Source organism: Podarcis gaigeae, assembly GCF_964106915.1.
Source record: "Podarcis gaigeae genome assembly, chromosome: 16".
NCBI lineage: Eukaryota > Metazoa > Chordata > Lepidosauria > Squamata > Lacertidae > Podarcis > Podarcis gaigeae.
Window position 1 is genome coordinate 10159225 of NC_139693.1, and position 26433 is coordinate 10185657.

General features: G+C 45.8%; 1 protein-coding gene across 3 annotated transcripts in view; it reads right to left on the reverse strand.

The window, feature by feature from the left end:
- Positions 1-650: 650 nt before the first annotated feature.
- LOC310833248 (lysosomal acid glucosylceramidase-like) overlaps positions 651-26433 on the reverse strand; it is a 53357-nt gene continuing 27574 nt past the window's right edge. For 2 of the 3 annotated variants that reach the window (XM_083715827.1, XM_083715826.1), the window contains exons 2-11: positions 24237-24383; positions 21594-21785; positions 18748-18894; positions 15955-16088; positions 14269-14441; positions 5827-6064; positions 4300-4527; positions 3598-3761; positions 2393-2518; positions 651-1284 (exon numbers count right to left, since the gene is read on the reverse strand). In XM_083715827.1, coding sequence (XP_083571953.1) covers positions 1182-1284; positions 2393-2518; positions 3598-3761; positions 4300-4527; positions 5827-6064; positions 14269-14441; positions 15955-16088; positions 18748-18894; positions 21594-21785; positions 24237-24300 — 1569 coding nt within the window. In that variant the 5' untranslated portion in view covers positions 24301-24383 and the 3' untranslated portion in view covers positions 651-1181. Of the gene's footprint in view, positions 1285-2392; positions 2519-3597; positions 3762-4299; positions 4528-5826; positions 6065-14268; positions 14442-15954; positions 16089-18747; positions 18895-21593; positions 21786-24236; positions 25810-26433 lie in introns of all 3 variants that reach the window. The other variant, XM_083715828.1, reaches the window with a different exon arrangement.

A 26433-nucleotide genomic window follows, 5' to 3' on the forward strand; every position in this document is an offset into this window, starting at 1 on the left:
CACTTTAGCCTATGGGGCCTCCTGCTGCTGCCGTGCTGCCAGAGCACAATTTCTGTTCTCATCCTGAAGCAAAGTTCTTAACCTGAAGCACTATTTCTGGGTTAGCGAAGTCTGTAACCGGAAGCGTATGTAACCCAAGGTACCACTGTATATTTAAAGCACATTTACAGCCATGGATTCCCTGAAGGAATCCTGGGAGTTGTAGTTTCCTCCCTCACAGAAAGGGGGGGGTGGGGAGTGTTGTGCACGGGTGTGGTAGTGACCAGAAACGTAACCTGGGATTTCAGAAACCCAAAAGCAGAGTTGCCGTTCCACTTGTGGTGGAAGCAGAACAGCAATGGCTGAGTGCTGCCGAACTGTCTAATGCCTGGAAGTTCGCACAGAGGTTAAAACAGATCCAAAGTGGTGCAGCGCTAAAACTGCGAGCACATTTTCAAAGCTAAGCAGGGTCCGGTATGGTTTCCCATTGGATGGGGGACCGTGTGTCAAGATAGGGCGGGGTTGGGCTAGATGACCCTCAGGATCCCTTCCAATGATCCCTTTTCAACTGGGAGATCCCCAAGGATATAGGTACAGTTGGGGGTGCGTGTGTGGAGGGGCCACACAGCTCTTGCAGATATGAGGAGGAAACACAGAGAGCAGGCAACCTGGCCAAGTGGGATCTCTTTTAATGCCAGAAGTCCGACAAGAAAAAGAATCACACATAACACAACAACAACAACAGCAGCAGGCTCCTAAGCAGCAGGCAAAGAGAACACATTGTTCCCCTTTCAAATCTGGGCACCCTTCCAGCGGGGCCTTCTTCATTTTATATTTCATTTCATTTCATTTCATTTCATTATTTCATTCAATCTGGGTGCTCTCATGCTCAGAGTGGTTCCTCTTCTTGCACTGAGCAAGAGAACGAATTTCCGGTAGTTTCCTTCAGGTCTCCCTGCAGTCCGGCTCATTTCAAATGTGCGGCAGAAACAAAAGCATCACCACTTAAATCCGCTTTAAGTGCAAGTTCATGAGGTAGATCCCAAACCAGGCCCGGTCAGTAGTAGACCCACCATGTAAGGCCCACTTGGATCTGAGAGGAAGCGAGGCAGGCCTCAAACCAGGCCTGGGTATCATTGTGCATCGTGCTGAAGAAGCTCACAGTTTTCCAAGTGTGGGGGGTGAAATCCTGAGCGCTGGGCTCACTGGCGCTTCCACAGATAGGTCTGGATGGAGTTGGCGGGGATCTCGGTCAGAATAAGGCCATTCAGGTCGGAAATGGCAAAGGGGACATTGAACCCGGAGCTGAGAAGGGGGAAGGAAGCAAATTAAGAACATGAGAGGAGGAATAAACAATACTTCGTATCAGGACTGCATGGGTTGGTGTTGAACAATGTCAGAGCTTTTTAGGTGGTGGCTCCCTCTAAGTGGAATCTCCCTGGTGAGATGGGTCTCCCTCCCTCTCATTATTAACATTGAGGAGGATTTTTTTAAAAACAACAACAACACATTCCTATTCCCCCAAACATTTCATGGCTGAAATAGACTGCTTTCAGAAGCCTTGAAATTATTAGCTTAAGAGGATTTGACTGGTTTTTAAAAAATGTTTTTTACTTTTCTGCATTATCTAATCTTTTTTTTTTTTTTTTTGGCAGGGGGGAAACTGTCTCTGTTCTGCTCCTATGTTTTGTAACTTCGATTACATTCCTTCTCCCTGCATACAGATCAGAATGAATGCTCATTATATAATAAATAAACAAATAAACAGGTACCTGTAGATAACACGTGCTGAAAAACAAGACTGCTCTGGAAGAATAAGGCTGGCCTATCTTTTAAAAAGAGGGAAGCGGGTGGCGCTGTGGGTTAAACCACAGGACTTGCCGATCAGAAGGTCGGCGGTTCGAATCCCCGCAACGGGGTGAGCTCCCGTTGCTCAGTCCCTGCTCCTGCCAACCTAGCAGTTCAAAAGCACGTCAAAGTGCAAGTAGATAAATAGGTACCACTCCGGTGGGAAGGTAAATGGCATTTCCGTGCGCTGCTCTGGTTCGCCAGAAGCGGCTTAGTCATGCTGGCCACATGACCTGGAAAAACTGTCTGTGGCTCCCTCGGCCAATAAAGCGAGATGAGCACCGCAACCCCAGAGTCGGTCACGACTGGACCTAATGGTCAGGGGTCCCTTTATCTTTACCTTATCTTTTTTAAAAAGGTTGGATTGACATGATATGGTCAACTGTGCTTTCTGAACAGCTCACCTATCAGGCTAGACTCCCCTGTGGTGCCAGACTGCTACACCACTAAGCCGTTTTGCTTTTTGCTTTTACCCTGCTTGCCGCTGGCTGGCCAGGTCTCACTCTCTCAGTTCCCTGCTTGCAAGATCTGCCCTGTGCCTTTTACCCGAGTGCCCGATGCTCACCGGTTAAGAACAACGACCACGGCAGCTCCGTCGGGGCGAAGTACGGCCACATGCTCCAGGCTGCACCCAAAGCCTTTCTGCACTACGCTCAGCCCGATGCGCTGGGAGCCTTCCGGAATAAATTTGCTGCGCAGAGAGAAAGAGAGAGGAGACAGAAAATCTGATAACTGCCAGGTTTCAGCCAGGGAGTTCCTCATCAGAGGAAGAACAGGAAAGCCTGGCCTTGTGGAAAGCGCTGGGGGATTTATTATTATTATTTTAGTAGTGATTTTTTAATTAAATCTTTTATTAAACCTTCCAAACCATGCAATAATTCATAATTCCAATCACACATACTGTATTGGCCAGAATATAAGCCGCACTTCCCCCCCAAAAAAATCCAACCATGAAAATTTAAAGTGTGGCTTAAATTCGCGACCTTACAAATATGGCTTTTACGATATCGCTGCTGAAACAGACATACAGTAAAACGGAACAAAGAAATGTTTTATTGCCAGTTTGCAAGCTTGAGACTGTTGTGCAATTAATTCTAATGTCATCCATCGCTTTCCCCATATTTTACAGTGCAGTGTTGCTTTTTTATTTGCATTTACGATGTTACGAACAGGTGTTCAAGCCACTGACAGGTCCTCTCTAGCACCTGTAGGATTTTCTTCCACATTTGCCATTTGCAGGTGTGAGTGCCTGCGGAATAGCAATTTGCGATTTTAGCTATTGTTTTCCAAATACTAGATATATGGTACATGATAAAATAAAACCACTATTTTATCCCCTGAATTAAATTTACTTTTCTTTTTCTCTAATTTTAAGGGAGTGGCTTATATTCGGGTATTGTCTTTTTCTCTCCCCCCCACCCTTTAATTTTAAAGATGCGGCTTATTTGCGGGTGCGGCTTGTATTCGGGCCAATACGGTATCATTTTGTTGTTGTTACACATTTTCTTCTTGACTTCCTGTCGCCCCTTCTCTCATGCTTTTTTCAATATTCCCCCTTAGTAGCTGCATTAAAACACATCTATATTTATTTTCTAAGCTCCCAAAGTCCATTCTCTACGTTCTCAAAGCCTGCGCATGATTTCATATAAGAATGATAGTCTGATAGGTAATCCAGTAAGCGCTGAGGGATTTGAACCCAGGACCCAGACCAGGCCTCTAACCAGTACACCACAAGGGCAGCAAACATGCCAGCAGCAGGCATTGCCTCACCTGAAGTGACCCATGTGGTAGAACATCGGCTGCTTATAGAAAATATCGTTGCCCGCATCCACGATGATGGGGCTGTCCACAAAGTTCTTGACCCAGTTGGGTCCGCCTTCCAGATCTAAGGCCAGGTTCCAGTCGATCCAGCCCGTGACGTGTTGGTTAAGGTTCTGTAAGGAGAAGCTGCTAGGTTTTAACTGCAAAGAGTCAGAAGGGTCATCTGTGGATCCGATCTGGTGGAACGCTCTGTCACAAGAGACTAGGGCCCTGCGGGACTTGACATCTTTCCGCAGGGCCTGCAAGACAGAGCTGTTCCACCAGGCCTTTGGCCAGGGCACAGCCTGACTCCCTCCTTTGCCAATCTTCACAGAACTCTAGCCCAATGGTTACCATCAATTTGATTTGAATAAATTTTATAATGAAATGATTTTAGAATGTTGGTTTTTTTAATTGTTGTTAGCCGCCCTGAGCCCGGCTTCAGCTGGGGAGGGCGGGATATAAATAAAAATTTATTATTATTATTATTATTATTATTATTATTATTATTTAATCCAAACCCCCGCAATGCAGGAAACTTTTGCCCCACGCAAGGCTCGAACTCACAGCCCTGAGATCAAGAGTCTCGCGCGCTGCCAACTGGAGGGGAGAGGAGAGAAGGAGCCAGGGCGGCCCAAACCACCTCCCCAGCCCAGCCACCACAGGTCCTACCGCCAAGATGTTGCGGCTGTACTGGTTCCCCCGATCCCAGGAGCCGAGGATCACGTCGCTCTCCCAAAAGTGTGACCCGGCGCAGGCTTCGGTGGAGATAATGAAGTAATCCGGGAAGAGCTGTTGGGTGATTCCTACTGTGCTGGCGATGGGGGCAATGAAGTCCAGGTACCAGTGGACGCCAATGCCGTGGACGTAACGGTGAGCCGGGCTGTCTCCACTCAGCACCTAGCAGAAGAAAAGAAGGAAGCGTCAGTTGATCATCGAGCCAGGGGGAAGAAATGCACACGGACAGAGAAAGAAAGGGAACAGCAACGTCAGGACGTCACGTCCGGCAACCCGTAATTTTCGTTGGCACCTCTGATTACTGCCAACCTCTGTAGGGGAAGAAGGGGGGCATATTAATTCAAAAAAACAAAAAACCTGCAGGGGGAAAAATCATTTAAAAACATACAAATTAATAATAATAATAATAATAATAATAATAATTAATATTATTATGCAGGGGGGAATCACATTAAAAAATATAAAACAATGATTAAAATGCGACTTAAAAACAACATAAAAACACATAATGCAGTATCAATGTCAATAAAATTCAAAAATTCAGGGTCATTTTTTTGCGGGGGGGGGGGGCGCGCGACCCAGTCAGAAAACATCAAATGATCACCAGGGCTAACTGCTGGCCAAGTTTGTCCTACTAGGGCCAGCAAGGAGACCAGGGAAGAGTATAAATGTGGGGTCCCAGAAGGGTATCTTAATAAAAAAAGGAAAGGGAAAAGGGAACGGAGAATCAGGCTAATTCAAACTGAAGGCCAGGTGGAATAGCTCTGTCTTACAGGCCCTGAGGAAGGAAATCAAGTCCTTCAGCTCTAGCAGTGCTACTTTCACACCAAAACGCCTCCAGTGGGCCGAAAGCAGCAGTGGCGGGGGAGGGGCAGGCAGGGGAGGGCATAGCTGTCAAGCGTCCCTTATGTAGTGGGACAGTCCCTTATCCCAGAGCCATGTCCCGCTGCTGTCCCTTATTGATGATGTCCCTTAAATTTTCCGGGTTTCAAAGGAAGCAGCCCCTCTCCCTCCCTGCCGGTCAGGGAGGAGAGAGGCTCCAACTGTGTTGCTTGGCTGCGTTGCTCACGCAATAAGGAGTCTAAGAACGACTGGGAGGTGGAACCTGCATGCCTTGTGCCGATCAAATCGGCCGCGTTGCCTGGGGACTCGCCTTTGCTCAGCGCTTCCCAGCGGAGAGGTGACGGTAGTTTTCCTTGCTGCATCCCCTTTGCCGGGTTGCTGCGCTGTGGGAACCACCGCTTGAGGCTTCGTTTGGCTGCTGGCTGGGCTTTCTGCCTTTGGCTCGGAGGGGCTCAGAAGTTGAACATACCTGTGCTGGGGAAATCCCTTATTTTGCCTGCTGATCCCTTATTTTTGAGGCTGCTGGTCCCTTATTTTCAAATCCGTAAGTTGACAGCTATGGGGGAGGGAGTTTATTGCCACCTCCTTTTTTCAAATAAAACACCGTGCGGTACTCACCACTTTGGCCCAGCTGGGCAAATGTATGCGGTTGTCATCCAGGATTATGAGCCGGATATCCTTGTAGGAGCTGTTTGCCAGGGCAGGGCCCAGATCGAGAGCAATAAAGTCCCGCTGCTGCTCAGCTGTGAAGCCCAGACACTGGAAGGGGTAGTTTTCCAGAAGCCCCGCGCTAGGTTCATTTTCCGCCGTCACCGCCCAGAAGGTCACATTCCACTTGGCGTATTCATCCAGGAACCTGGCAGAGGGACGGGGGGAATATACCTGTTGCTTTAAGTGAGACTGCCTTGAAACCTTCGATTCTAAGCAACCATACCAAGGTATAAATCTGTGGTGCGAATGCCGTGTTCGGTTCTGGTCGCTTCAGAAACAATACTGTAGGGTTGGAAAAGGTTCGGGGGGGGGGGGAAAGGGCAATGGAAACGAGGATGAAGCAATTATTTGGGACCTTTTTGTTTGGAGTAAAGAGAGAAGTTTACGAAATTTACACCTGGCATGGGGTAAGTGGACAGAGCAAAGCTTTTCTCCCTCCTTCCTATCAGAAGAACTTGTGGATGTTCAATGAAGGTTAAAAGATGGAGGTTTGAGGACAGAATTTTTTAAAAAGTGACTTATTCACACAGGGCAAATGATGGCACTTGCTCCTACACCAGCCAGTGACCGGCCACCAACCTAGATGGCTTTTTTTTTTTTTTATCATCAAATCTTTATTGGTATCACTTACAAACATTCAGAATAAATAAGCCAGTGTAATCTCCTTGCCATTTCAACAGTACAGTCATTTGCCAAAGGGAAGAAGAGGTGAGCAATCTATTTCATCTAGGTGGGTCTCCAGCAAGGGCAGGATCCTGTAGCGTACTTTGGCGACAAAAAATAAAATAGAGGAACTTAGCTACTGTCTTGGTGAGTTCCTGGTCTCTCCCCTGTAATAAGAAGCGTATAACCTCCATCTCTGGTTTCTATGTTGGAATACATAGATGGTCTAGAAATTGTTGGCGGAGATCATCATACATTTTACATTCAAGGGCCATGTGAGCTAGAGTTTCTTTTTTAAAAAAATATTTTTTATTAGTTTTATGAATACAGAAAAAAAAATAAAGAACATATTATAAAAGTAGAAAAAGAAAGTTACAAATTTTCTTGTTCTTTTTTCCAAATCTACTGGACTTCCCCGCGTCCTCCCAACCCTGCATTCTCTGTGATACATAACATCTGCAATTTGTTAACTTGTTTCAATACTTATTGTATCTTCCATTTTATCATGTTACCCAATTTCAAATATATTATGACCCAAATCATGTACGTTTTCATTTTAACACAATAAAGTTGTTTCATTATTCTATCTCTGACTTCTTGTACCTTGATTTCCATTTCTTTAATTTAACCTTACTGAAGCTAGAATTTCCTAAAAGGTGCGTTTTTTAACATTCATACAACTTATAATATTTTTCCAAATAGTCTTTAAATTTTTTCCAGTCCTCCTCAATTGTTTCTTCTCCCAAGTCTCGGATTCTGCCAGTCATTTCGGCCAGTTCCATATCATACATCAACTGCGTGTGCCATTCCTCCAGTGTGGGTAAATATTGTGTCTTCCAGTGTTTTGCAATCAGGATCCTTGCTGCTGTAGTAGCGTACATAAAAAAAGTTCTGTCCTTCTTAAGCACTCTCTGGTCCACCATGCCCAGGAGGAAGGCCTCTGGTTTCTTAGGTAAGGTAAATCTAAGTACCTTTTTTAGTTCATTATGAATCATTTCCCAAAAGGCCTTCACTTTCGGGCAGGTCCACCAGAGGTGAAAGAATGTCCCTTCCGCCTCTTTACATTTCCAGCATTTATTATCAGACAGGTGATATATCTTAGCAAGCTTGACTGGGGTCATGTACCACCAGTATATCATTTTCATAATGTTTTCCTTCAAGGCACTACATGCCGTAAATTTCATTCCGGTGTTCCATAACCTTTCCCAGTCTTCAAACATAATGTTATGCCCCAAATCCTGCGCCCACTTTATCATGGCGGATTTGACTGTCTCATCCTGAGTATTCCATTTGAGCAGCAGGTTATACATTCTCGAAAGTAGTTTACTTTTTGGTTCTAACAGTTCTGTCTCTAGTTTCGATTTTTCCACCTGGAATCCAACCTTCTTGTCTACTTTAAAGACCTCTTGAATTTGTGCATAATGCAACCAATCTCGCACCTTGTTTTTTAGTTTTTCCAAGCTCTGCAACCTCCAATTGTCTCCAATCTTTTCAATAATTTCCTCATATTTAGGCCAATTGGCTTCCATATTAGGTCTCTTACGTGCCTTGGCCTCCACCGGTGAGAGCCACCTCGGAGTCTTACTCTCCAATAAGTCTTTATATTTTGTCCAGACCATTAAAATTGCTCTCCTGACAATGTGGTTTTTAAACAGTTTGTGCACTTTAACCTTGTCATACCACAAATATGCATGCCACCCAAAAGCGTTGTCAAACCCTTCCAGATCTAGGACATCAGTGTTTTCCAGTAAGATCCAATCTTTCAACCAGCAGAAGGCTGCGGATTCATAATATAACCTCAAGTCTGGCAGGGCAAATCCCCCTCTTTCTTTCGCATCAGTTAATATCTTAAACTTTATTCGGGGCTTTTTGCCCTGCCAAACAAACGTAGAGATATCCTTCTGCCACCTTCCAAAGCATTCCACCTTGTCCACGATCTGTAGGGTCTGAAACAAAAATAACATTTTTGGCAATACCTTCATCTTTATAGCTGCTATTCGGCCCAACAAGGAAAGTTTCAATCTTGACCACGTTTCCAAGTCTCTTTTGATTTCTGACCAACATTTCTCGTAGTTGTCTTTAAACAAATTCAAATTTTTGGAGGTCAGATACACCCCTAGGTATTTTACTTTTTTAACCACATTTAATTCTGTTTCTTTCAGGAACTCATCTATTTCTGCAGTTGTCAAATTTTTTGCTAAAACCTTAGTTTTTTGCTTATTCAACTTAAATCCCGCCACCCGACCAAAGTCAGAAATTAATTCTAGCACTCTTTTAGTACTAGAGACTGGCTCCTGTAATGTTAATACCAGGTCATCTGCAAATGCTTTCAATTTGTATTGTTTCACTCCGACCTCAATTCCCTGTACCAACCGGTCCTTTCTAATCATGTTCAATAGCACCTCCAGAACTGAAATAAACAATAGAGGGGATAGAGGGCACCCCTGTCGTGTCCCTTTTTCAATTTTAAACTCCTCTGCCACCACATTGTTTACTATCAATTTAGCTTTTTGTTCTGAATATATTGCTTCTATTCCATTTTCAAACCCCCGCCCCACTCGCATCCCTTCCAAATTTTTCTTCATAAACATCCAAGAAATGTTGTCGAAGGCTTTCTCCGCATCGATGAAGATTAACACCGCTCTAGTGTTAAGCTTTGTTTGTAAAAGTTCCAAAATGTCGATGATGTTTCTTGTGTTGTCAAACAAATGCCTACCAGGCATTTGGCCTGGTCCTTATGGATCACTTCATTAAGCACTTTTTTAAACCTACTTGCCAAAATGTCTGCAAAAATTTTGTAATCCACATTTAGGAGTGAGATGGGGCGGTAGTTCTTAAGCTGGGTCTTCTCAGTTTCTAGTTTGGGTATCAATGTGATGAAGGCTTCTTTCCACGTTTCCGGTGCCTTCCTCCCCTCCATAATCTGGTTACAGACCTCCAACAAAGGTTGTATCAAATAGTCTTTCAGAACCTTATAGTATTTGGAGGTAAGTCCATCCGGGCCTGGAGATTTGCCTAATTGGAGGTTCTGAATGGCGCTTTCAATTTCTTGCTGTGTGATATTACTATTCAGGATTGTTCTCATTTCCTGAGGTATTTTCTGTAATCCATTGGTTTTGAGAAATTGGTCCACCTCCGAATCTTTCTGTGGCCCTTGTGAATAAAGTTCTTTGAAATATCTCTGGAAGCACTTTCTGATTTCCTCGGGTTTCTGAACCATTCTCCCTTCAATCTCTAGATTTGTAACAGTATTAAGTTTTTGTCTCTTTTTCAACTGCCATGCTAGCAGTTTCCCACACTTATTTGCTGATTCAAAAGATCTTTGTTTCATTTGTTTAATTTTCCATTCCACCTCTTGATTTATCAGTTTCAAATATTGTGCTTGGAAAAATTTCACTTCTCTCAGCACCTCCTTCGACCTAGGCCTGGATCTTAGTTTTTTCTCTCCATCTCTTATTTTTTCCAATATCTTCTCCTTCTTTTCATTCCAGAGTTTTTTCTTGATCGTATTTTGTTGTATTAGAAACCCTCTCGTGACTGCTTTACTTGCGTCCCAGATTGTTCTTTTTTCCACAGTGGTATTTAAATTTATCTCAAAATAGTCCTTTAAAGTTTTTTGGGCCTTCTTAACAATCTTCTCGTCCCTTAATAAGTTGTCATTCATTTTCCATCTGAAGGATCCGGTTGTATTTAGTCTCAATTCCATTTTCAAAGCATTATGGTCGGAGCAGGTTTTTGGGCAGATTTCCACCTTTCTAGTCTTGGGTGCCAGTCCTCTAGTTATCCATATTTGGTCGATTCGTGTCCATGTCAGATGAGCTTCAGAAAAGAAAGTCCCTTCTTTTCCTAGGGGGTTCTTAACCCTCCATATGTCAATTAAATCCACATTGTCAGTCATTTCAAAAAAAGTTTTAGGTAGTCTGCCATCTTTCGTTAAGTTAGCACTTTGCGACTTATCCATATTTACAGACACAACCCCATTCATATCACCCATCATGATGATGTTGTTATAGTCTAAGTAATCCAGCATAATCTCATGCAGCTTCCTGAAAAATTCCGATTTTCCTTCATTTGGGGCGTATATTCCTAATATCAAAAATTTTCCTCCTTGTGTCTGAATTTCAATCGCCAAAATTCTGCCGTGTTCATCTTTAAATAAGAATTTCGGTGACAGGCTCTCCTTTGCATATATCACCACTCCTCTTTTCTTCACTTTGTCCGAAGAGATAAATTCTTGGCCTAGTCTTTTATTAATTAGCACTTTTCTGTGGAGCCTTGTCACATGCGTTTCCTGCAGGCAAATAATGTCCAATTGTTCTTTTTTCAAAATGTGAAATACTTTTCTTCTTTTTTCCGGAGAATTTCCGCCATTTATATTCCAACTAAGAAGCTGCAGCGACATCCTGGTCTAATTGGTGGGTCTACAATGGGGTGTCTAGGTTTCCCTCCGATCCCGGAGGTGGTAGTGCTGGTCCAGATCCAGGCGGTGTAGGCTTTGGAGATGGTCCCGGTGGTGGTGGAGGCCAAGAAGCTGCAGCTCCTTTCTGGAGGTCCTCCTCGTGGTCGTGTAGGAACTTCTGTTGGTCCTCCGGTGTTTTAATTCTTACTTTCCTTCCTTTGTAGGTAAATGATAGTCCTTGCGGAAACTCCCACCTATAAGGGATTGTGTTGTATCTCAACAGTTTGGTCAAATCTGTATAAGTGGTCCTAAGATCCAAAAGGTGTTTAGGAATGTCTCTGTAAATTTCAGCCTTTTTACCTTCTATCTCCAAAGATTTTTTAAAATGTAGGCCTAGTATCTTGTCTCTTTCCTCTCTCGATCTCAGAATAACCAAACAGTCTCTGGACTTGTCCTTCTTTATCAATTTTCCCAGTCTAAAGGCAGTCACAATCTTAAAATCCTTATCTTCCTCAATCCCCCAGAATTTGGAGAACAAAAGTGTTAAAAATCCCTGTAGATTTCCTTCCTCCAGTTCTGGGATAGCCCTTAATCTGAGATTATTTTCCTTACTTTTCAATTCAACCAATGACAGGTAGGCTTGTTGTTCCCCTACCTGTCTTTTCAGAGGCCTTACTTCCCCCCTAATCTCATCAACCTTTTTGTTCGCCTGTTCTGCTTTTTGACTAGCTTCCACAGCAAGTTTATAATTTTCAGTCGTTGCCCCTTGCAATTTTTCAATTGCCTGAGTGTGATGAGAAACTTGCTCGGATAATTTAGTAATAGAGGATGTAGCTTGGTCAATTTTTGATGATTGATTGTCCACTTTTTGGTTTAAAATTGCCAGTTGTTCCAAGATTTGTTTCAGGACTGTTTCAGATCCTCCAGTTGCCATATCTTCTGCAGCAGGCTCTACAGCAGGCTCTTCAATTTCCACCTCCTGTGCTGTCAGCACAGTTGGGACGGATGATCTTCGTTGATGAGATAGGGTTGTTTGAACAAGTTGCCCTGGTTTCTTTTCTTTTTCTTTAGCTTTAGCTGCTCTTGTTCTCCCTGTGCCACTCATTCCACACCTGCCTCTGTTCAAGGTCAAATTTTCTTTTGTTTCATAAGTTAGACAAGACCAGAGTGTAAACAATTTAACCACAGAGAGTCACAATAAAGTACAGTTCCCAGGCCTCTATATCTCCACAATCCTCTAGGTGGGGGTATTTCAAAATTTCAAGGAAGGAGAGAGCTCTTGTCCGCCATTGAAGTTCTTATATTCCCTATGTTAAATCTTTAGTAGTTCCAGAGCACAAAAGGAAGTTTCCCCAGGCTTTCTTTCTCCTGAAGAAAGGCCACAAGGTGTCAAGAAAGGTCCCAGCAACAATGTTTAAACTCTAGTGCCTCAGTCAATGTATCAGTTTAAACTCCAATAACAGTATCAGCAGTTTGACAGTTCTCTTTTACACACTGACAGCCCGATAGCTGGGTTGTCCCTTTTAACTCCACATAGCTCAAAATTAGGAAGAAGGTCCCAAAAATAAGATCCACAACTTTTGCAAAGATTTCCAACTTATCTTTTCACTTCTGTCAAATGCACCCTCGTTTTACTTTTACAGTCCCTTTTAAGCGCTTCAGCACTCTTCTGCGCAATTGCTTTAATCTGGTTAGCAGGATCGGGAGGCGGACTTCCTGTTACTCGCCTCCTGTTTTCAGCCGAATTTCAACCAAATTCCCAAATTTTTCCGATGTTTAACTCCCCTTACTCACGGGTATGTAGCAGCCAATTTTGATGTTTTCGAGAAGAAAGGTCGGCGCTCATCAGCAGCAGCAGCGCGGCTTTGCGTCCACGAAAAGAGCGATGAACTCACAGCGCCGCTCCCCCTTTCGCGTTCCGGAGCCCCTTACGGAGCTCCTTCTTCGTTTCCGGGGGGGCTTTGGGCGCCCGCCGAGTCCCACGGCCGCAGGCTCGCTCTGCCTGCGGTTTTTCTTGATGGGTCTCCGCTTTGCCGTAGCGGACGACCCTTTTTCGCGGAGCCCCTCTTCACTAAGTAAAGAGGACCGCCATTGCTGTTTCGCGCCGCCTCCGGAAGATCCAACCTAGATGGCTTTAAAAGAGGATTTGACCAATTCAAGGAGAAGGCTGCAAATGGCCAGCAGCCACAATGGCTAAGATTGCTGACAGGAGGCAACAGCCAGGCTGGCCCAACTCACAAAAACTACGTAGATGGGTAAAGGTAAAGGGATCCCTGAGCATTAGGTCCCATTGTAGCCGACTCTGGGGTTGCGGCGCTCATCTCGCTTTACTGGCCGAGGGAGCCAACGTTTGTCCGCAGACAGTTTTTCCGGGTCATGTGGCCAGCATGACTAAGCCGCTTCTAGCAAAACTAGAGCAGCGCACGGAAATGCTGTTTACCTTCCTGCCAGAGTGGTACCTATTTATCTACTTGCACTTTGACGTGCTTTTAAACTGCTAGGTTGGCAGGAGCAGGGACCGAGCAACGGGAGCTCACCCCGTCGCAGGGATTCGAACCGCCGACCTTCTGATCGGCAAGTCCTAGGCTCTGTGGTTTAACCCACAGCGCCACCCGCGTCCACATAGATGGGTAGTACGTGGCTGTTTTCTTTCTTTCTTTCTTTCTTTCTTTCTTTCTTTCTTTCTTTCTGGCCTAGAGACTACTCTGTGTGTGTGTGTTTAAATGAAAGCTCACAGCCCCTGGCCAATGAAGGCCCTTGCACACATGCCATGGCTGGCAGCCTCTGGGCTAGACAGCCCAAGGGCTTTGGCTTAGCACGAGGCAGCTTCGTACATCCATCCTCACAACAAGGTCGGTCAGGCTGAGAGACTCAGCGACTGGGCCAAACCTTCCCAGTGGGGATGTGAATCCTGGTCTCCCAGTGTCCAGCACCATGAATCCACGCTCAGTGGTGGAGGAAGGGGGGGTGCAGTCTGCCCCAGGTGTCATCACTGGGGGGGGGGGCAACAAAATGTATTTTTAAAAAATTGGGCTCATGAAACTTTTTAGGAGTGAAGTGGTGGCTTAGGCGCCGGCAGGTTCTGCGCTGCCTGAAACGGCAGCGTGGGACTTGCGTCTGTCTACCGCTTCTCCCTCAGCCACCCTACATCTGAGGTGGAGGCGGCGGAGAGGCTCGCCCTGTCCGCATGGGCGCGGATCGCCCTGCCACACCACTGTCCTCTCTCTCTCTCTCTCTCTCTCTCTCTCTCATCTTCAGTCCCTTCCCTCCGCTAATACCGATTTTACCTGACAAAATAGTTGGCCCACGCCTTGTGATACCGGTCTCCCGCCTGCCCTTTGAGGGACCCCTTCCCTTTCCACGCATTGCTGGTTTTCATCCAAAGCGGAGAGGACCAGGGGCTGGCCATAAGGGATAAGGGTTTTTTAGACATAGCCTTGACACGGTGAACGAGGGGGATCTGTGGAGAGAAAGAGAACAAGGAGCCGGTGAGGAAGACTTCGGACAAAAGGAACTGAAGCTCCAGTTATTCCTTCGTGAGGTGCAACTCGTTTGATTACAGCTCAAGGCCGGAAGGACGCCTCTGCATATTCTAGAACAAATCCTTTTAAAACCATTTTTGGGGGTTGTTGCCATATCATCATCATCAGGATCTAGTGGTCAAACCAAATACAGGTTATAGCAAAAAACAAAGAAAGAAAGAAACGACGGGTCTCAAAAGCATAATATAGCTCATATGATGAAAACATAATAATCCACAAATGGCAGAAAACTTAGGGCACCAGACAGGACTCTTGGGCTTTCCTGAGTTGAGAAGCTTTTATTGCAAACTTCGCTGTGTTAAACATAACCGGTTTGTTCGAACTGGGCAGCAGGGAATTGATTTTATCGACATTGGCCCCCGTATCTGAAAAATAAAGTCCCACTGCAGGTCATCCAGGGAGAGGTTGGCCTACTGGACTTCACACCCAGGGACAATAAGAGTTGAATTTCAGGAACATCTGGAAAGCCAAAGATGTTCCCCGCACCTGATATAAATTAAATAAACACCGACAACTGGGAAACATTGGCCTGCGAGCGCTCCAGTTGGAGAACAGCCTTTACCAAAGGTGTCATGGGCTTTGAGGATGCTCAAACTCAGGACGAAAAAGAGAAAAGTACTAAGAGGAAGGCACGCTTGGCAAACCCTCACTGTGATCAACTCCCGCCCGGAAACCTCTGTCCCCACTGTGGAAGGACGTGTGGATCCAGAACTGGCCTCCACAGTGGCTTACAGACTCACTGTTAAAACCATGTTTATGGAGACAATCTTACTCGGCTACGAGAGATCGCCAAAGAAGAATATAAATTACTGTATTTTTCGCTCTATAAGATGCACCAGACCACAAGGCGCACCTACTGTATTTTTTGCTCTATAAGACTCACTTTTTCCCTCCTAAAAAGTAAGGGGAAATGTGTGTGCGTCTTATGGAGCGAATGCAGGCTGCGCAGCTATCCCAGAAGCCAGAACAGCAAGAGGGATCGCTGCTTTCACTGCGCAGTGATCCCTCTTGCTGTTCTGGCTTCTGAGATTCAGAATATTTTTTCTTGTTTTCCTCCTCCAAAAACTAGGTGCGTCTTGTGGTCTGGTGCGTCTTATAGAGCGAAAAATACGGTAGTTTTTGGAGGAGGAAAACAAGGAAAAAAATATTCTGAATCTCAGAAGCCGGAACAGCAAGAGGGATCGCTGCGCAGTGAAAGCAGCAATCCCTCTTGCTGTTCTGGCTTCTGGGATAGCTGTGCAGCCTGCATTCGCTCCATAAGACGCACACACATTTCCCCTTACTTTTTAGGAGGGAAAAAGTGAATCTTATAGAGCAAAAAATACGGTAAGCAAGATAAACGACACAGGCCTCTGCCCACGAAGGAGGAAGGCTGCAGCCGCCACCCCCTGCCTGCCAACCCCCTGCCACCTCCGCAGCCGCCCCACTCACTTTCAGTTTGATGTCCTCGTGAACCAAGCTGAAGTTCTTCAGCTCAAAGTCGTACGGCGAGTCGTCATAAGAGTAAGGGCGCACGGAGAAGTCGCAGCTTGCCATTGGCATGCGCAAGAGGTTGTACTCGATTCCTGCAGGTGTGGAGGGAGAGAAGACCACCTTATACCAAGTCAGAGCACCGATCCATCGAGCTGAGTGCTGCATCAAGCTACAGGTAGAACTCAGAAAATTAGAATATCGTGGGACAGTTCATTTATTTCAGTTATTGTTGTTGTTTAGTCGTGTCCGACTCTTCGTGACCCCATGGACCAGAGCATGCTAGGCTGTACATCACAATTATAACAAATAAAGGCTTGACATATCTCGCTTTGCATCTCATGAGTCCATCTCATATATTAGTTTCACCTTTTAAGTTGAATTACTGAAATAAATGAACTTTTCCACGATATTCTAATTTCCCGAGTTTCACCTGTATATTCTATCTTTATCACCAAACTCCGAATATAATTGCACATTGTATTAATTAACATTATTTTTTAATATATTAGTGGCCATGTGATAAGTTTAGCTTATAAATTTTAGTGTTTAATGTCTTAACTTGTATATTGAGGTACTTTTATAGCTCTGTTTAGAGTAGGTAATGTCTTGATAATATAAATGTTTTAAGTTTTTTGTATCAAGCCAGTATATTTTCTTTTAATTGTTGAATGATTCTGTGTATATTGTGGCAGCATTTGGCTATGTGCAATAAAACTGACTGACTGACTGTGGGTCTCCTGGAAACTGCTGGACTCCGGCTCCCACCAAGCCCCAACCAGCATGGCCAATGAGCAGGGCTGATGGGAGTTGTAGTTCCGCAAAATCTGGAGGACGACAGCTTCCATGGTATACTCCAATCAGCAGCCACTCTTCCAGGATCTCTCTCAGCCCTTCTACTCAAGAAGAAATGTTGGGGACTCAGCCTTCTGCATGCAGAGCCTCTGTTCAGCCCTGTTCAGGGAAGTTTTTAATATGTGACATTTTAGTGTATTTTTCATCTCTGTTGGAAGCCGCCCAGAGTGGCTGGGGAAACCCAGCCAGATGGGCAGGGTACAAATAATAAATTATTATTATTATTATTATTATGATCTCCGGGGCTGGATTAACCATTAAGCAAAACAGGCACATGCTTAGGGCATCGAGGGAAAGGGGGCACCGCGTAAATTTTCCATTAACATTAATGGCCACAGATTGCTCTGCTGAGCGTTCATTTTCTCAGCTGGAGAGTATCAAAAAATTCCAGCAGAACTACTATGCAACAAGGCAGGCTGGATGCCCCTATACCATGCATAGAAGCAGATGTGTTACATAAGGATCCGATCAAAGACTTTGCAATTAGAAAAAAGCAGATTTTTAAAGAAATATAAATAAAGTGGAGTATAAAAAAACAAACATTATTCCCCATCTTACTGTCTGTTTTGTTTTGAAAAACTAAAAAACGACAGTATTTTTCGCTCCATAAGACGCACCTGACCATAAGACGCACCTAGTTTTTAGAGGAGGAAAGGGGGAAAGCCCCATTTTTGAGGGGATCCACTCACGGTTGTGCAGCTTCTTTTGCAAAGGGGAAAAGCCCTGTTTTTTTGAGGATCAGCTGAAAGTTGTGCAGCTGCTTTTGCAAAGGGGGAAAGCCTCCTTTTTTGAGGATCAGCTCAAAGTTGAGCTTAGCCATATTTTTCGCTCTATAAGACACATCAGACCACAAGACTGGAGGAGGAAAACAAGAAAAAAAATATTCTGAATCTCAGAAGCCAGAACAGCAAGAGGGATAGCTGTGCAGTGAAAGCAGCAATCCCTCTTGCTGCTCTGGCTTCTGGGATAGCTGTGCAGCCGGCATTCGCTCCATAAGGCGCACACACATTTCCCCTTACTTTTTAGGAGGGAAAAAGTGAGCAAAAATTACGGTACTTTGCAAAGGGAAAGAATCCGGTTTTTATGGGGTTCAACTCACAGTTCTGCACTTCTTTAGGAAAGGAAAGGAGCCATTTCTACAGTTTCCAGACAGATAATCTAATCGGCCTGTCACATGTCACTGGGGAAACAAACAGCCTCCATCTGCAGAACATTGAACAATGGAAGCCTGGGCAAGGGGGTGGGACCAGAAAGGGAGCCAGCGATTGACCACACATTTACTCCATAAGACGCACAGACATTTCCCCTTACTTTTTAGGAGGAAAAAGGTGCGTCTTATGGAGCGAAAAATACGCTATTCTACAATTTATTGTTGTCTATATTTTGAATTAGATATATATGGAGGGCACCAAAAGCTATGAAGTGCTTGGGACCTCTAAAGATCTTAATTCATGAGGCCAGAGGAACATTGCCTGGCTGTGAAAGCCACTCCCTGCAAGGTATTTTCCACCTGGTCTAGGGGGCGAGGCCCAGACTCACCAGCCCTACTGAAGAGGCTGAACAAGAGGCCGGGGAAACATCGCCCGGCTATTGTTTTATTGATTGATTTACTTAATATGCTGTAAACCGCTTTGAGATTTTTATTAAAACTATAAAGCGTGAGGTTCCTAGTTCTAGGGGAATTGTTGCTGAATCTGGTTCAATGGACCACTGCCCACCATCCTGGGCTCCGCAGCCCCTCTGATCCCCCCAGCTCAGAGCCAGGAACCAGGTCTGGATCCTTAGCTGTTGACAATGTAGCCTCAGACCCAAAGACCTGGTCACTGCTGGATGGATCCAGCCCTTTCCCTGGTCTCCCCAAGTGCTGATTGCCCCAACCACCAGTCCCTGAGCCCTTACCTTCATCTGAGAAGTAGGAACGTAGCAGATTGTCCTGGGTTTCTTTTGTCAGAGAGTAGACATTTATGCCAACCGAGTCAGTGATGGAGCCCCCAAAGCCTTTGATGATTTGGTACCGCTGGGCCACCTCCAGAACCAGGACAAGGGCTGAGCAGCAGAAATACAGAAGGAGAGAAGGGTGCGCTTTCAGCAGGAGTGAGACATCCACCAGGGCCTTTTCAGTGCTGGCTCCCTGGTATGCCATCATTATTACCTTTCCAGGGGGATTTGAGAACATTTGTGTTTAGCCAGGCTTATAGAATCATAGAATTGTAGATTAGGAAGGAACCCCCAAAGGAAATCTAGTCCAATGCAGGAATCTCAACTCAAGCATCCATGACAGGTGGCTATCTAACCTCTGCTTGAAAACCTCCAAGGGAGGAGAATGCAACCACCTTCTGAGGAAGACCGTTCCACTGTTGACAGCTCTTACTGTAAGAAAGTTCCAGTTACAGATAGGTAGCCGTGTTGGTCTGCCATAGTCAAAACAAAAAAAATTCCTTCCAGTAGCACCTTAAAGACCAACTAAGTCAGTTCTTGGTATGAGCTTTCGTGTGCATGCACACTTCTTCAGATACCTGAAGTGCTATCTGAAGAAGTGTGCATGCACACGAAAGCTCATACCAAGAACTGACTTAGTTGGTCTTTAAGGTGCTACTGGAAGGAATTTTTTTTGTAAGAAAGTTCTTCTCGATATTTAGCCGGAATCTCCTTTCTTGTAACTTGATTAGCAGACTACTTAATTTCTGACTTATTGATAGCATTCCCCCACCCCCATCTCCCGTGTGTAGATCTCCTCTCAGTCTCCTCTTTTCCAGGCTAAACATACGCAGTTCCCTCAACTGTTCCTCATCCGGCTTGGTTTCCATACCCTTGATCATCTTGGTTGCCCTCCTCTGCAATTGTTCCGGATTGTCAACACCCTTCTTAAATTGTGGTGCTCAGAACGGGAGACAATATTCTGGGTCAAGGACATGTTCTGGAGCAGGAGAAAACAAGCTTGCTCCATCTTCCACGTGACAGTCCTTGAGATATTTGAAGATGGGTATCATGTCCTCTTTTCCAGGCTAAACATGCCCAATTCCCTCAACCGTTCCCCATAAGGCTCGGTTTCCAGGCCCTTGATTATCTTGGTTGCCCTTCTCTGCACACCTTCCAGCTGGTCGATATCCTTCTTATATTAAGGCACCCAGAACTGGACACAGTATTCCAAGTGTGGTCTGACCAAGGCGGAACAGAGCAGGACAATGAGTTCCCTTGACCTGGAAGGTCAAAAAACCTCAAGATCACTGGGCTAGTGTCATGGATTGGCTTTGACAGCTAGCTTACATCCCAACTCTCTGATTCTCTCACACCCAGAGGACTCCAAAAAGTCACCAGCGCTTTCACGCAAAGCCGTCACTTCCCCAAAGCCTCTTGGCACAAGGAAGCCTTGACCTGCTGGCCAAAAGGAGGGAGCCAGGCTCATTTCTCCAGGAAGGGAAGTTCCAATGAATGCGGCTTGTTCATAATAATAATAATAATTAATTATTATTTATACCCCGCCCATCTGGCTGGGCCTCCCCAGCCACTCTGGGCGGCTTCCATAGAAACCAAAAATACAGTAAAATATCACACGTTAAAAACTTCCCTGAACAGGACTGCCTTAAGATGTCTTCTGAATGTCAGGTAGTTGTTTATCGCTTTGACATCTGCTGGAAGGGCGTTCCACAGGGCGGGCGCCACTACCGAGAAGGCCCTCTGCCTGGTTCCCTGTAGCTTTGCTTCTCGCAATGAGGGAACCGCCAGAAGGCCCTCAGCACTGGACCTCAGCGTCCGGGCAGAATGATGGGGGTGGAGACGCTCCTTCAGGTATACTGGACCGAGGCTGTTTAGGGCTTTAAAGGTCAGCATCAACACTTCATGTGCAACTGCAGCTGTTGTTCATAAAGCAAATATTCAAGGCTGTATGCAAAGTGGGCCAGTGTCATCTTCATGTCAATGTCATCTTAATTTGGGGGAAGACAAATCACTATACAGAGAGATTTAATAATGCAGAAAAAAATAGGATAGAATATTTTAGATTTTCTCCTCTTTGTTGTTCATCGTTTAGTCGTGTCCAACTCTTTGTGACCCCCTGGACCAGAGCATGCCAGGCACTCCTGTCTTCCACTGCCTCCCGCAGTTTGGTCAAACTCATGCCGGTAGCTTCGAGAACACTGTCCAACCATCTCGTCCTCTGTCATCCGCTTCTCCTTGTGCCCTCCATCTTTCCCAGCATCAGGGTCTTTTCCAGGGAGTCTTCTCTTCTCCTGTGGTGGCCAAAGTATTGGAGACTCAGCTTCAGGATCTGTCCTTCCAGTAAGCACTCAGGGCTGATTTCCTTCAGAATGGAGAGATTTGATCTTCTTGCAGTCCATGGGATTCTCAAGAGTCTCCTCCAGCACCATAATTCAAAAGCATCCATTCTCCAGCGATCAGCCTTCTTTATGGTCCAGCTCTCACTTCCATACATCACTTCCATAAACCCCTTCATGGATCACTGCCTTGCTGTGGCGAAGGGGCTTGAATAACTCAGATAAGCTATGAGCTATGCCATTCAGGGCCACCCAAGATGAACAGGTCATAGTGGAGAGTTTTGACCAAACATGATCCATCTGGAGCAGGAACCGGCAAGCCACTCCAGTATCCCTGCCAAGAAAACTCCATGCACAAAGACAACAGGCATTTTCCCCTCTAGATTTGTGTAATTATTTTTATGTACATTAATAGCAAAGTTTTATGTGAAGCAATAAATGAGAAAGAAAAAAACAAACAAAAAGGGGTACCTGGGGTGGTCGTTTTCCCCTGGAATTTCCCTTCGCTGCGTTCCATCCGGCTAGTGGACTTGCTGCTTTCGTACTTGACGAAGTAGCCGGCGGGCGGGAGGGAGACCGGGTCCTGCGTGTCGCAATAGGTGCTGTTGCAGACGCAAACCATCGAGTCCCGGCCAAAGAACTTTGGGATGCAGGGCCGGCTGCCTGGATGCGATAAGGAAGAGGTCAGTTGTTGGGTGGGGCAGAGCAAGACCCACATCTTCACTCTGAGCCCCCCCCCCAGGAAAGACAGATGTGGAAGGAGAACAGGGCAGCCCTTATAAGGGGACTCAGCATGGAAAAAACCCAAAAATGATATATCGTATTGGTCATGCTATGTGATCTGATGGTGAAATTGGGGTGACCCAATGCAAAAATTCTGAGGATCCATGTGGATCCGTGTTTTGTAACCATGTTTTTGCACCATTGCAGCCCCACGAAACAGTGGGTGCGTGATTTTTTTGGTGCAGACTGTAGCCATGGACATGCTATGTGATCTGATGGTGAATTTGGGGTGACCCTGTCACGGCTAAAATGGCCGCTGTTTCTTTAATGCGAATAAAGGTGGGTCAGCATGACTCAGTGGTCTGCACCAAGTTGTATATATAAGTGAGAAATGTTAGTTTGTTGCTGAGGCTGGTGTTTGGGTTGGTTGGTGCTGGTGTGTATTCTTATTCAGTCGTGTTTTGCACAAAGACTTTTAAGAATAAAACTCTGCAAGGATATTCTCGTGGACTCTTTTGTGCCGACAAGGGTCCGAGGACCAGGCTGAGGAGACAAAGGGAGGTCAGAACCCTTTCCTCCTTTTTTGCTTTTTACAAACACTGATAGACCCAATGTAAAAATCCTGAGGATCCATGGGCTTTTACCTCCCCGCTCTCAGGCAGCCTCCTTTATCGCTAGCCTCCCTTATCTTTCTCCTAATCCCTTACTGATCAGCTGCTTCCTTTCAACACTCCCTTTCCTTTTGTTTGCCTTAGTGTCTTTTCCTTAGCTGAAGCAGTTTTTTGCTCTTCCTTTTCTTCTAATTTCTCTCCTCATTGCTTTGGTCCTGTCTCCTCTCCTTGCAAGTTTGCTGTCTTTACCTCCCCCCTCCCAGGCAGCCTCCTTTATTGCTAGCGTCTCTTATCTCCCTCCTGATCGGCAAACGGTCAGCGGCTTTGTTTCAACACCCATCTCCCTCTTTTAAAAAAAAAAAAGAGCATGATCTGCTTTTTGCCCCTGGGCAATTCGGCTCCAGGGATCATGCATTTGCTCCATTCCCCTTGCTTTTTAGGAAGAAAAAAGTGTGTCTTATGGAGCAAAAAATACGGTACACACATTATACTGGGCCGCTACCCCTAAACAGTGTGACTGACCCCTGGGGCTCTGCACGCCTTTAGGAACGGCCCTGTTTACACTGCAAAATCCAGTTGCAGGTCCCACTTGTTGTATACTGATGTTCCCGGTCCTCTGAAACAGTTGACCTGAAATAGTTCCTCTGCTGTGCTCCGGGCAATGCAGTCCCAAAATAGTCAAGAGAATTCTATAAATATAACGACTACTCAGACTGTGGCCTTCATTAGCCAGTTTCAAAATGCCTGTCAGCAGTGTGAATCAGAAAAGGCATAATGACAAGAACAAGAACAACAATAATTTAGATGCCGCCCATCTGACTGGGCTTCTCAACAATTATAAAACCGCAGTAAAAAATCCATCATTAAAAAGTTCCACATACAGGGCTGCCTTCAGGTGTCTTCTAAAAGTCAGATACTTGTTTATTTCCTTTACGTTCTGACAGGAAGACGTTCCACAGGGGGGCAGGCACAACTACCAAGAAGCCCCTCCGCCTATATTCCTGCAGAGTATTTAATTTTAAAAAATGGCATAGTGCCCTGGAGCCACAGAATCAGAGGCATGCGAACCCTGGCCTCTGCTATTGGTGAGGAAAGGCAGCAGGAGGCCTCACAAATTCCAGAGTGGTTTCTCCATCAATGCCTCTTCCCAAAGAACTCTGGGAATTCTAGTTTTGGGAGAATATGGGTGTATCCTAATAACTCTCAGCACCTTTGACAAACTACAGCTCCCATAATTCTGTGGGGGGGGGGGGAGAGCCAGTGATGAAGTGTTTGAAATGTTTAAACTGCTTAAAGTGATGAAGTGTTTTAAATGAATGTGGCCTTAGCATCTAGCTGTTTTGAGCTGTGCATCCAGAAAACTGCTCCCAGCTGGTTCTAGGTACACCTCATTCTGCACTTCGGACATGAGGTAATGATTCTAGACCCATGAACAGACTAGAGCAGCCTTGCTCAACCTGTGGGTCCCCAGTTGTTGTTGAACTACAACTCCTACCACCCCTAGCTAGCAAGGCCAGAGTTCAGGGATGATGGGATTTGTAGTCCAACAACATTTGGGGACCCACAGGTTGAGAACTGCTGGACTAGAGGAATGAGCAACAGCTTTACTCTTCAGGGCCTCCGGGGCCAAAATTGTGCAGCAGCAACTGGGCTCTTGATTCAGGTTGCCAACTGACCGACTTCTCAGAACTTAGGGAATATCTCCAAATAACAAACTCTACACAAGTCCTTGGTGATTTTCTCCCCAGCGCGCACACAGCTTCACCAACATCTTACTCACCCATCACTCCAGCTGCTACGTGCAGCAAAAGCAAACCCAGAAGTCTAGCTCGGCAGAACCCCATCGTGGCGCTGGAGTCCAAACGGTGTCAAGGCTGGACGAGGATGGACCCGGGAGAGCGAGGCCCACTGCGACGCCTCTTCGCATCTGCACACAAGGAGAGGAGACTTTTAAAACCTTTCAAAGCATTTTAGACAGTTGCCCCAAACCCAGCGTTGGTTCCAGAAAGTCTAGGCTCTTCTGCATTTGCAGCAGGGTGAGGTATGGTGCTAAATGCTGCAGGTGCGCCCCTTTACTCCGGGCTTTGACAACTGAGATAAATGCTCAAATGTTAGAATCGGGGGGGGGGGGTGTTTTTTAGCTGGAGCTTGCCAGAGCACAGCACTGCCACCCCTCAGCTGGGCAGCACAGGGCTGGGGAATAAGGAAGGAGCTTCCCCGCTCATCACCACACGCAATATCATGAATGTGCGCAGGCGCCTGGAACAGAAGCTCTGTAAATGGGGAGTCCCCTGTACTAGAATAAAGGTTCATTCAAGGGGAGTTCCAGCACCTTTTCTTTCAGGAAGAAACCACAGATTAGGGCACATCTTGTTCTAATTTGTTTTAAACTAATTTTTAATGCGTTTTTATAATTGCTGCAACTGCCCAGACACTGAGGTCCAGCGCCGAGGGCCTTCTGGCGGTTCCCTCGCTGCGAGAAGCCAAGTTACAGGGAACCAGGCAGAGGGCCTTCTTGGTAGTGGCGCCCGCCCTGTGGAACGCCCTCCCACCAGATGTCAAAGAGAAAAAGAACTACCAAACTTTTAGAAGACATCTAAAGGCAGCCCTGTTTAGGGAAGCTTTTAATGTTTAATAGGTCATTGTATTTTAGTGTTTTGTTGGAAGCCGCCCAGAGTGGCTGGGGGGACCCAGCCAGATGGGTGGGATATAAATAATAAATTATTATATTATTATAACTGTGTCCTTGGGGCAAAGGGTGGGTGATGAAATGGAAAGGAAACCGGCATGACAACAAAAACAGCAGCCTGACTCACTCTAAAGTTGCTTCCTGTTTTCTTCAGATACCAGCTTGACCCGCAACCCTTCCGAGCCAGCAGCGGGAAGGCGGGTGGTGTAGAAATCCGCCCCAGCTCGCGATTAAAGGCAGCCCTTCCTAATCTGCATTTTTGAAAACTGCAGGCAAGCCGAAACATAGCCAGGGCATGCCTCTGTGAATTTCCCAATGCCGTTCTCCGGTCAGGTAAGGTGTACGAAGACATTATAGACAAAGATCAAAAACTGCATGATATGTATTGCGCCACGGTGGCTGCTAGCGCCCTTTTGGACTAGGAGAGCGGAAGGCAGGGAGCCAACAGTAGGTGGCGCCATATGCAGCTGATTCCACTTTTGCCCCAGTGCTGGTCCCGTGGGTTTCTGTGAGGCGAGGTCCGAGTCCAGACAAGGGTGACAGAGTCCGAGTCCAGACAAGAGGTCAAGGGTGCAGTATTGAGGCCGTCCATTAAAGCTGAAGCTGGGTCCAAGGCAGGGAGTCGGGTGAGTGTTAGAATTCAAGCCCGTTCAAAGGTATGTGCCTATCTGTTCAGGCACCGGCTGAATTCCTTAGACCTCCCTCCGGCGACTCCCGGCAGAATAAAACATACACGAGGTCCGTTCCGGCGATTTTCCTCAGGCTGTGAGAAAAACACACCAACTGCTTCTCCTGCTTCTCCTCCTCCCTGCATATCCCCAGGGAGGGGAATCAGACACAGACAGTAAACGTATCTACATGTCTTTATTTGTGTCTTTTAGCAGTCATACAGTAAAGATGTCTGCTCTCTTCAACAAACAGAGAGAAACTCCAAACTCCACCCATGTACTTCCAGTACAGGTCATATGACACACACTGAGCTAACATCCGGTGCTCAGTACAGAATGGACTGCCCCTTTGTTCCCATGGCAACAGTCACACACTTCCTGTTTGGCTTTCCAGCCACAACCAGCAGACTGAGCTGCTAGAGCCTTTGCTTGCTGCAGCATTGCTGCTTTAGAATAACATACTCCCCCTAAAGTATCAATGTGTGCTGCGAGCAAAGCGTCATCCAGAGAAGAAAACAAACAGTTGTTATACTTATAACATTCCCCTGTTGTTTCAGTTCCACCCTTGGAACTACCCGCCACTGGTTTTACCAATGTACCTCTCTGGTTGTGTGACTTCC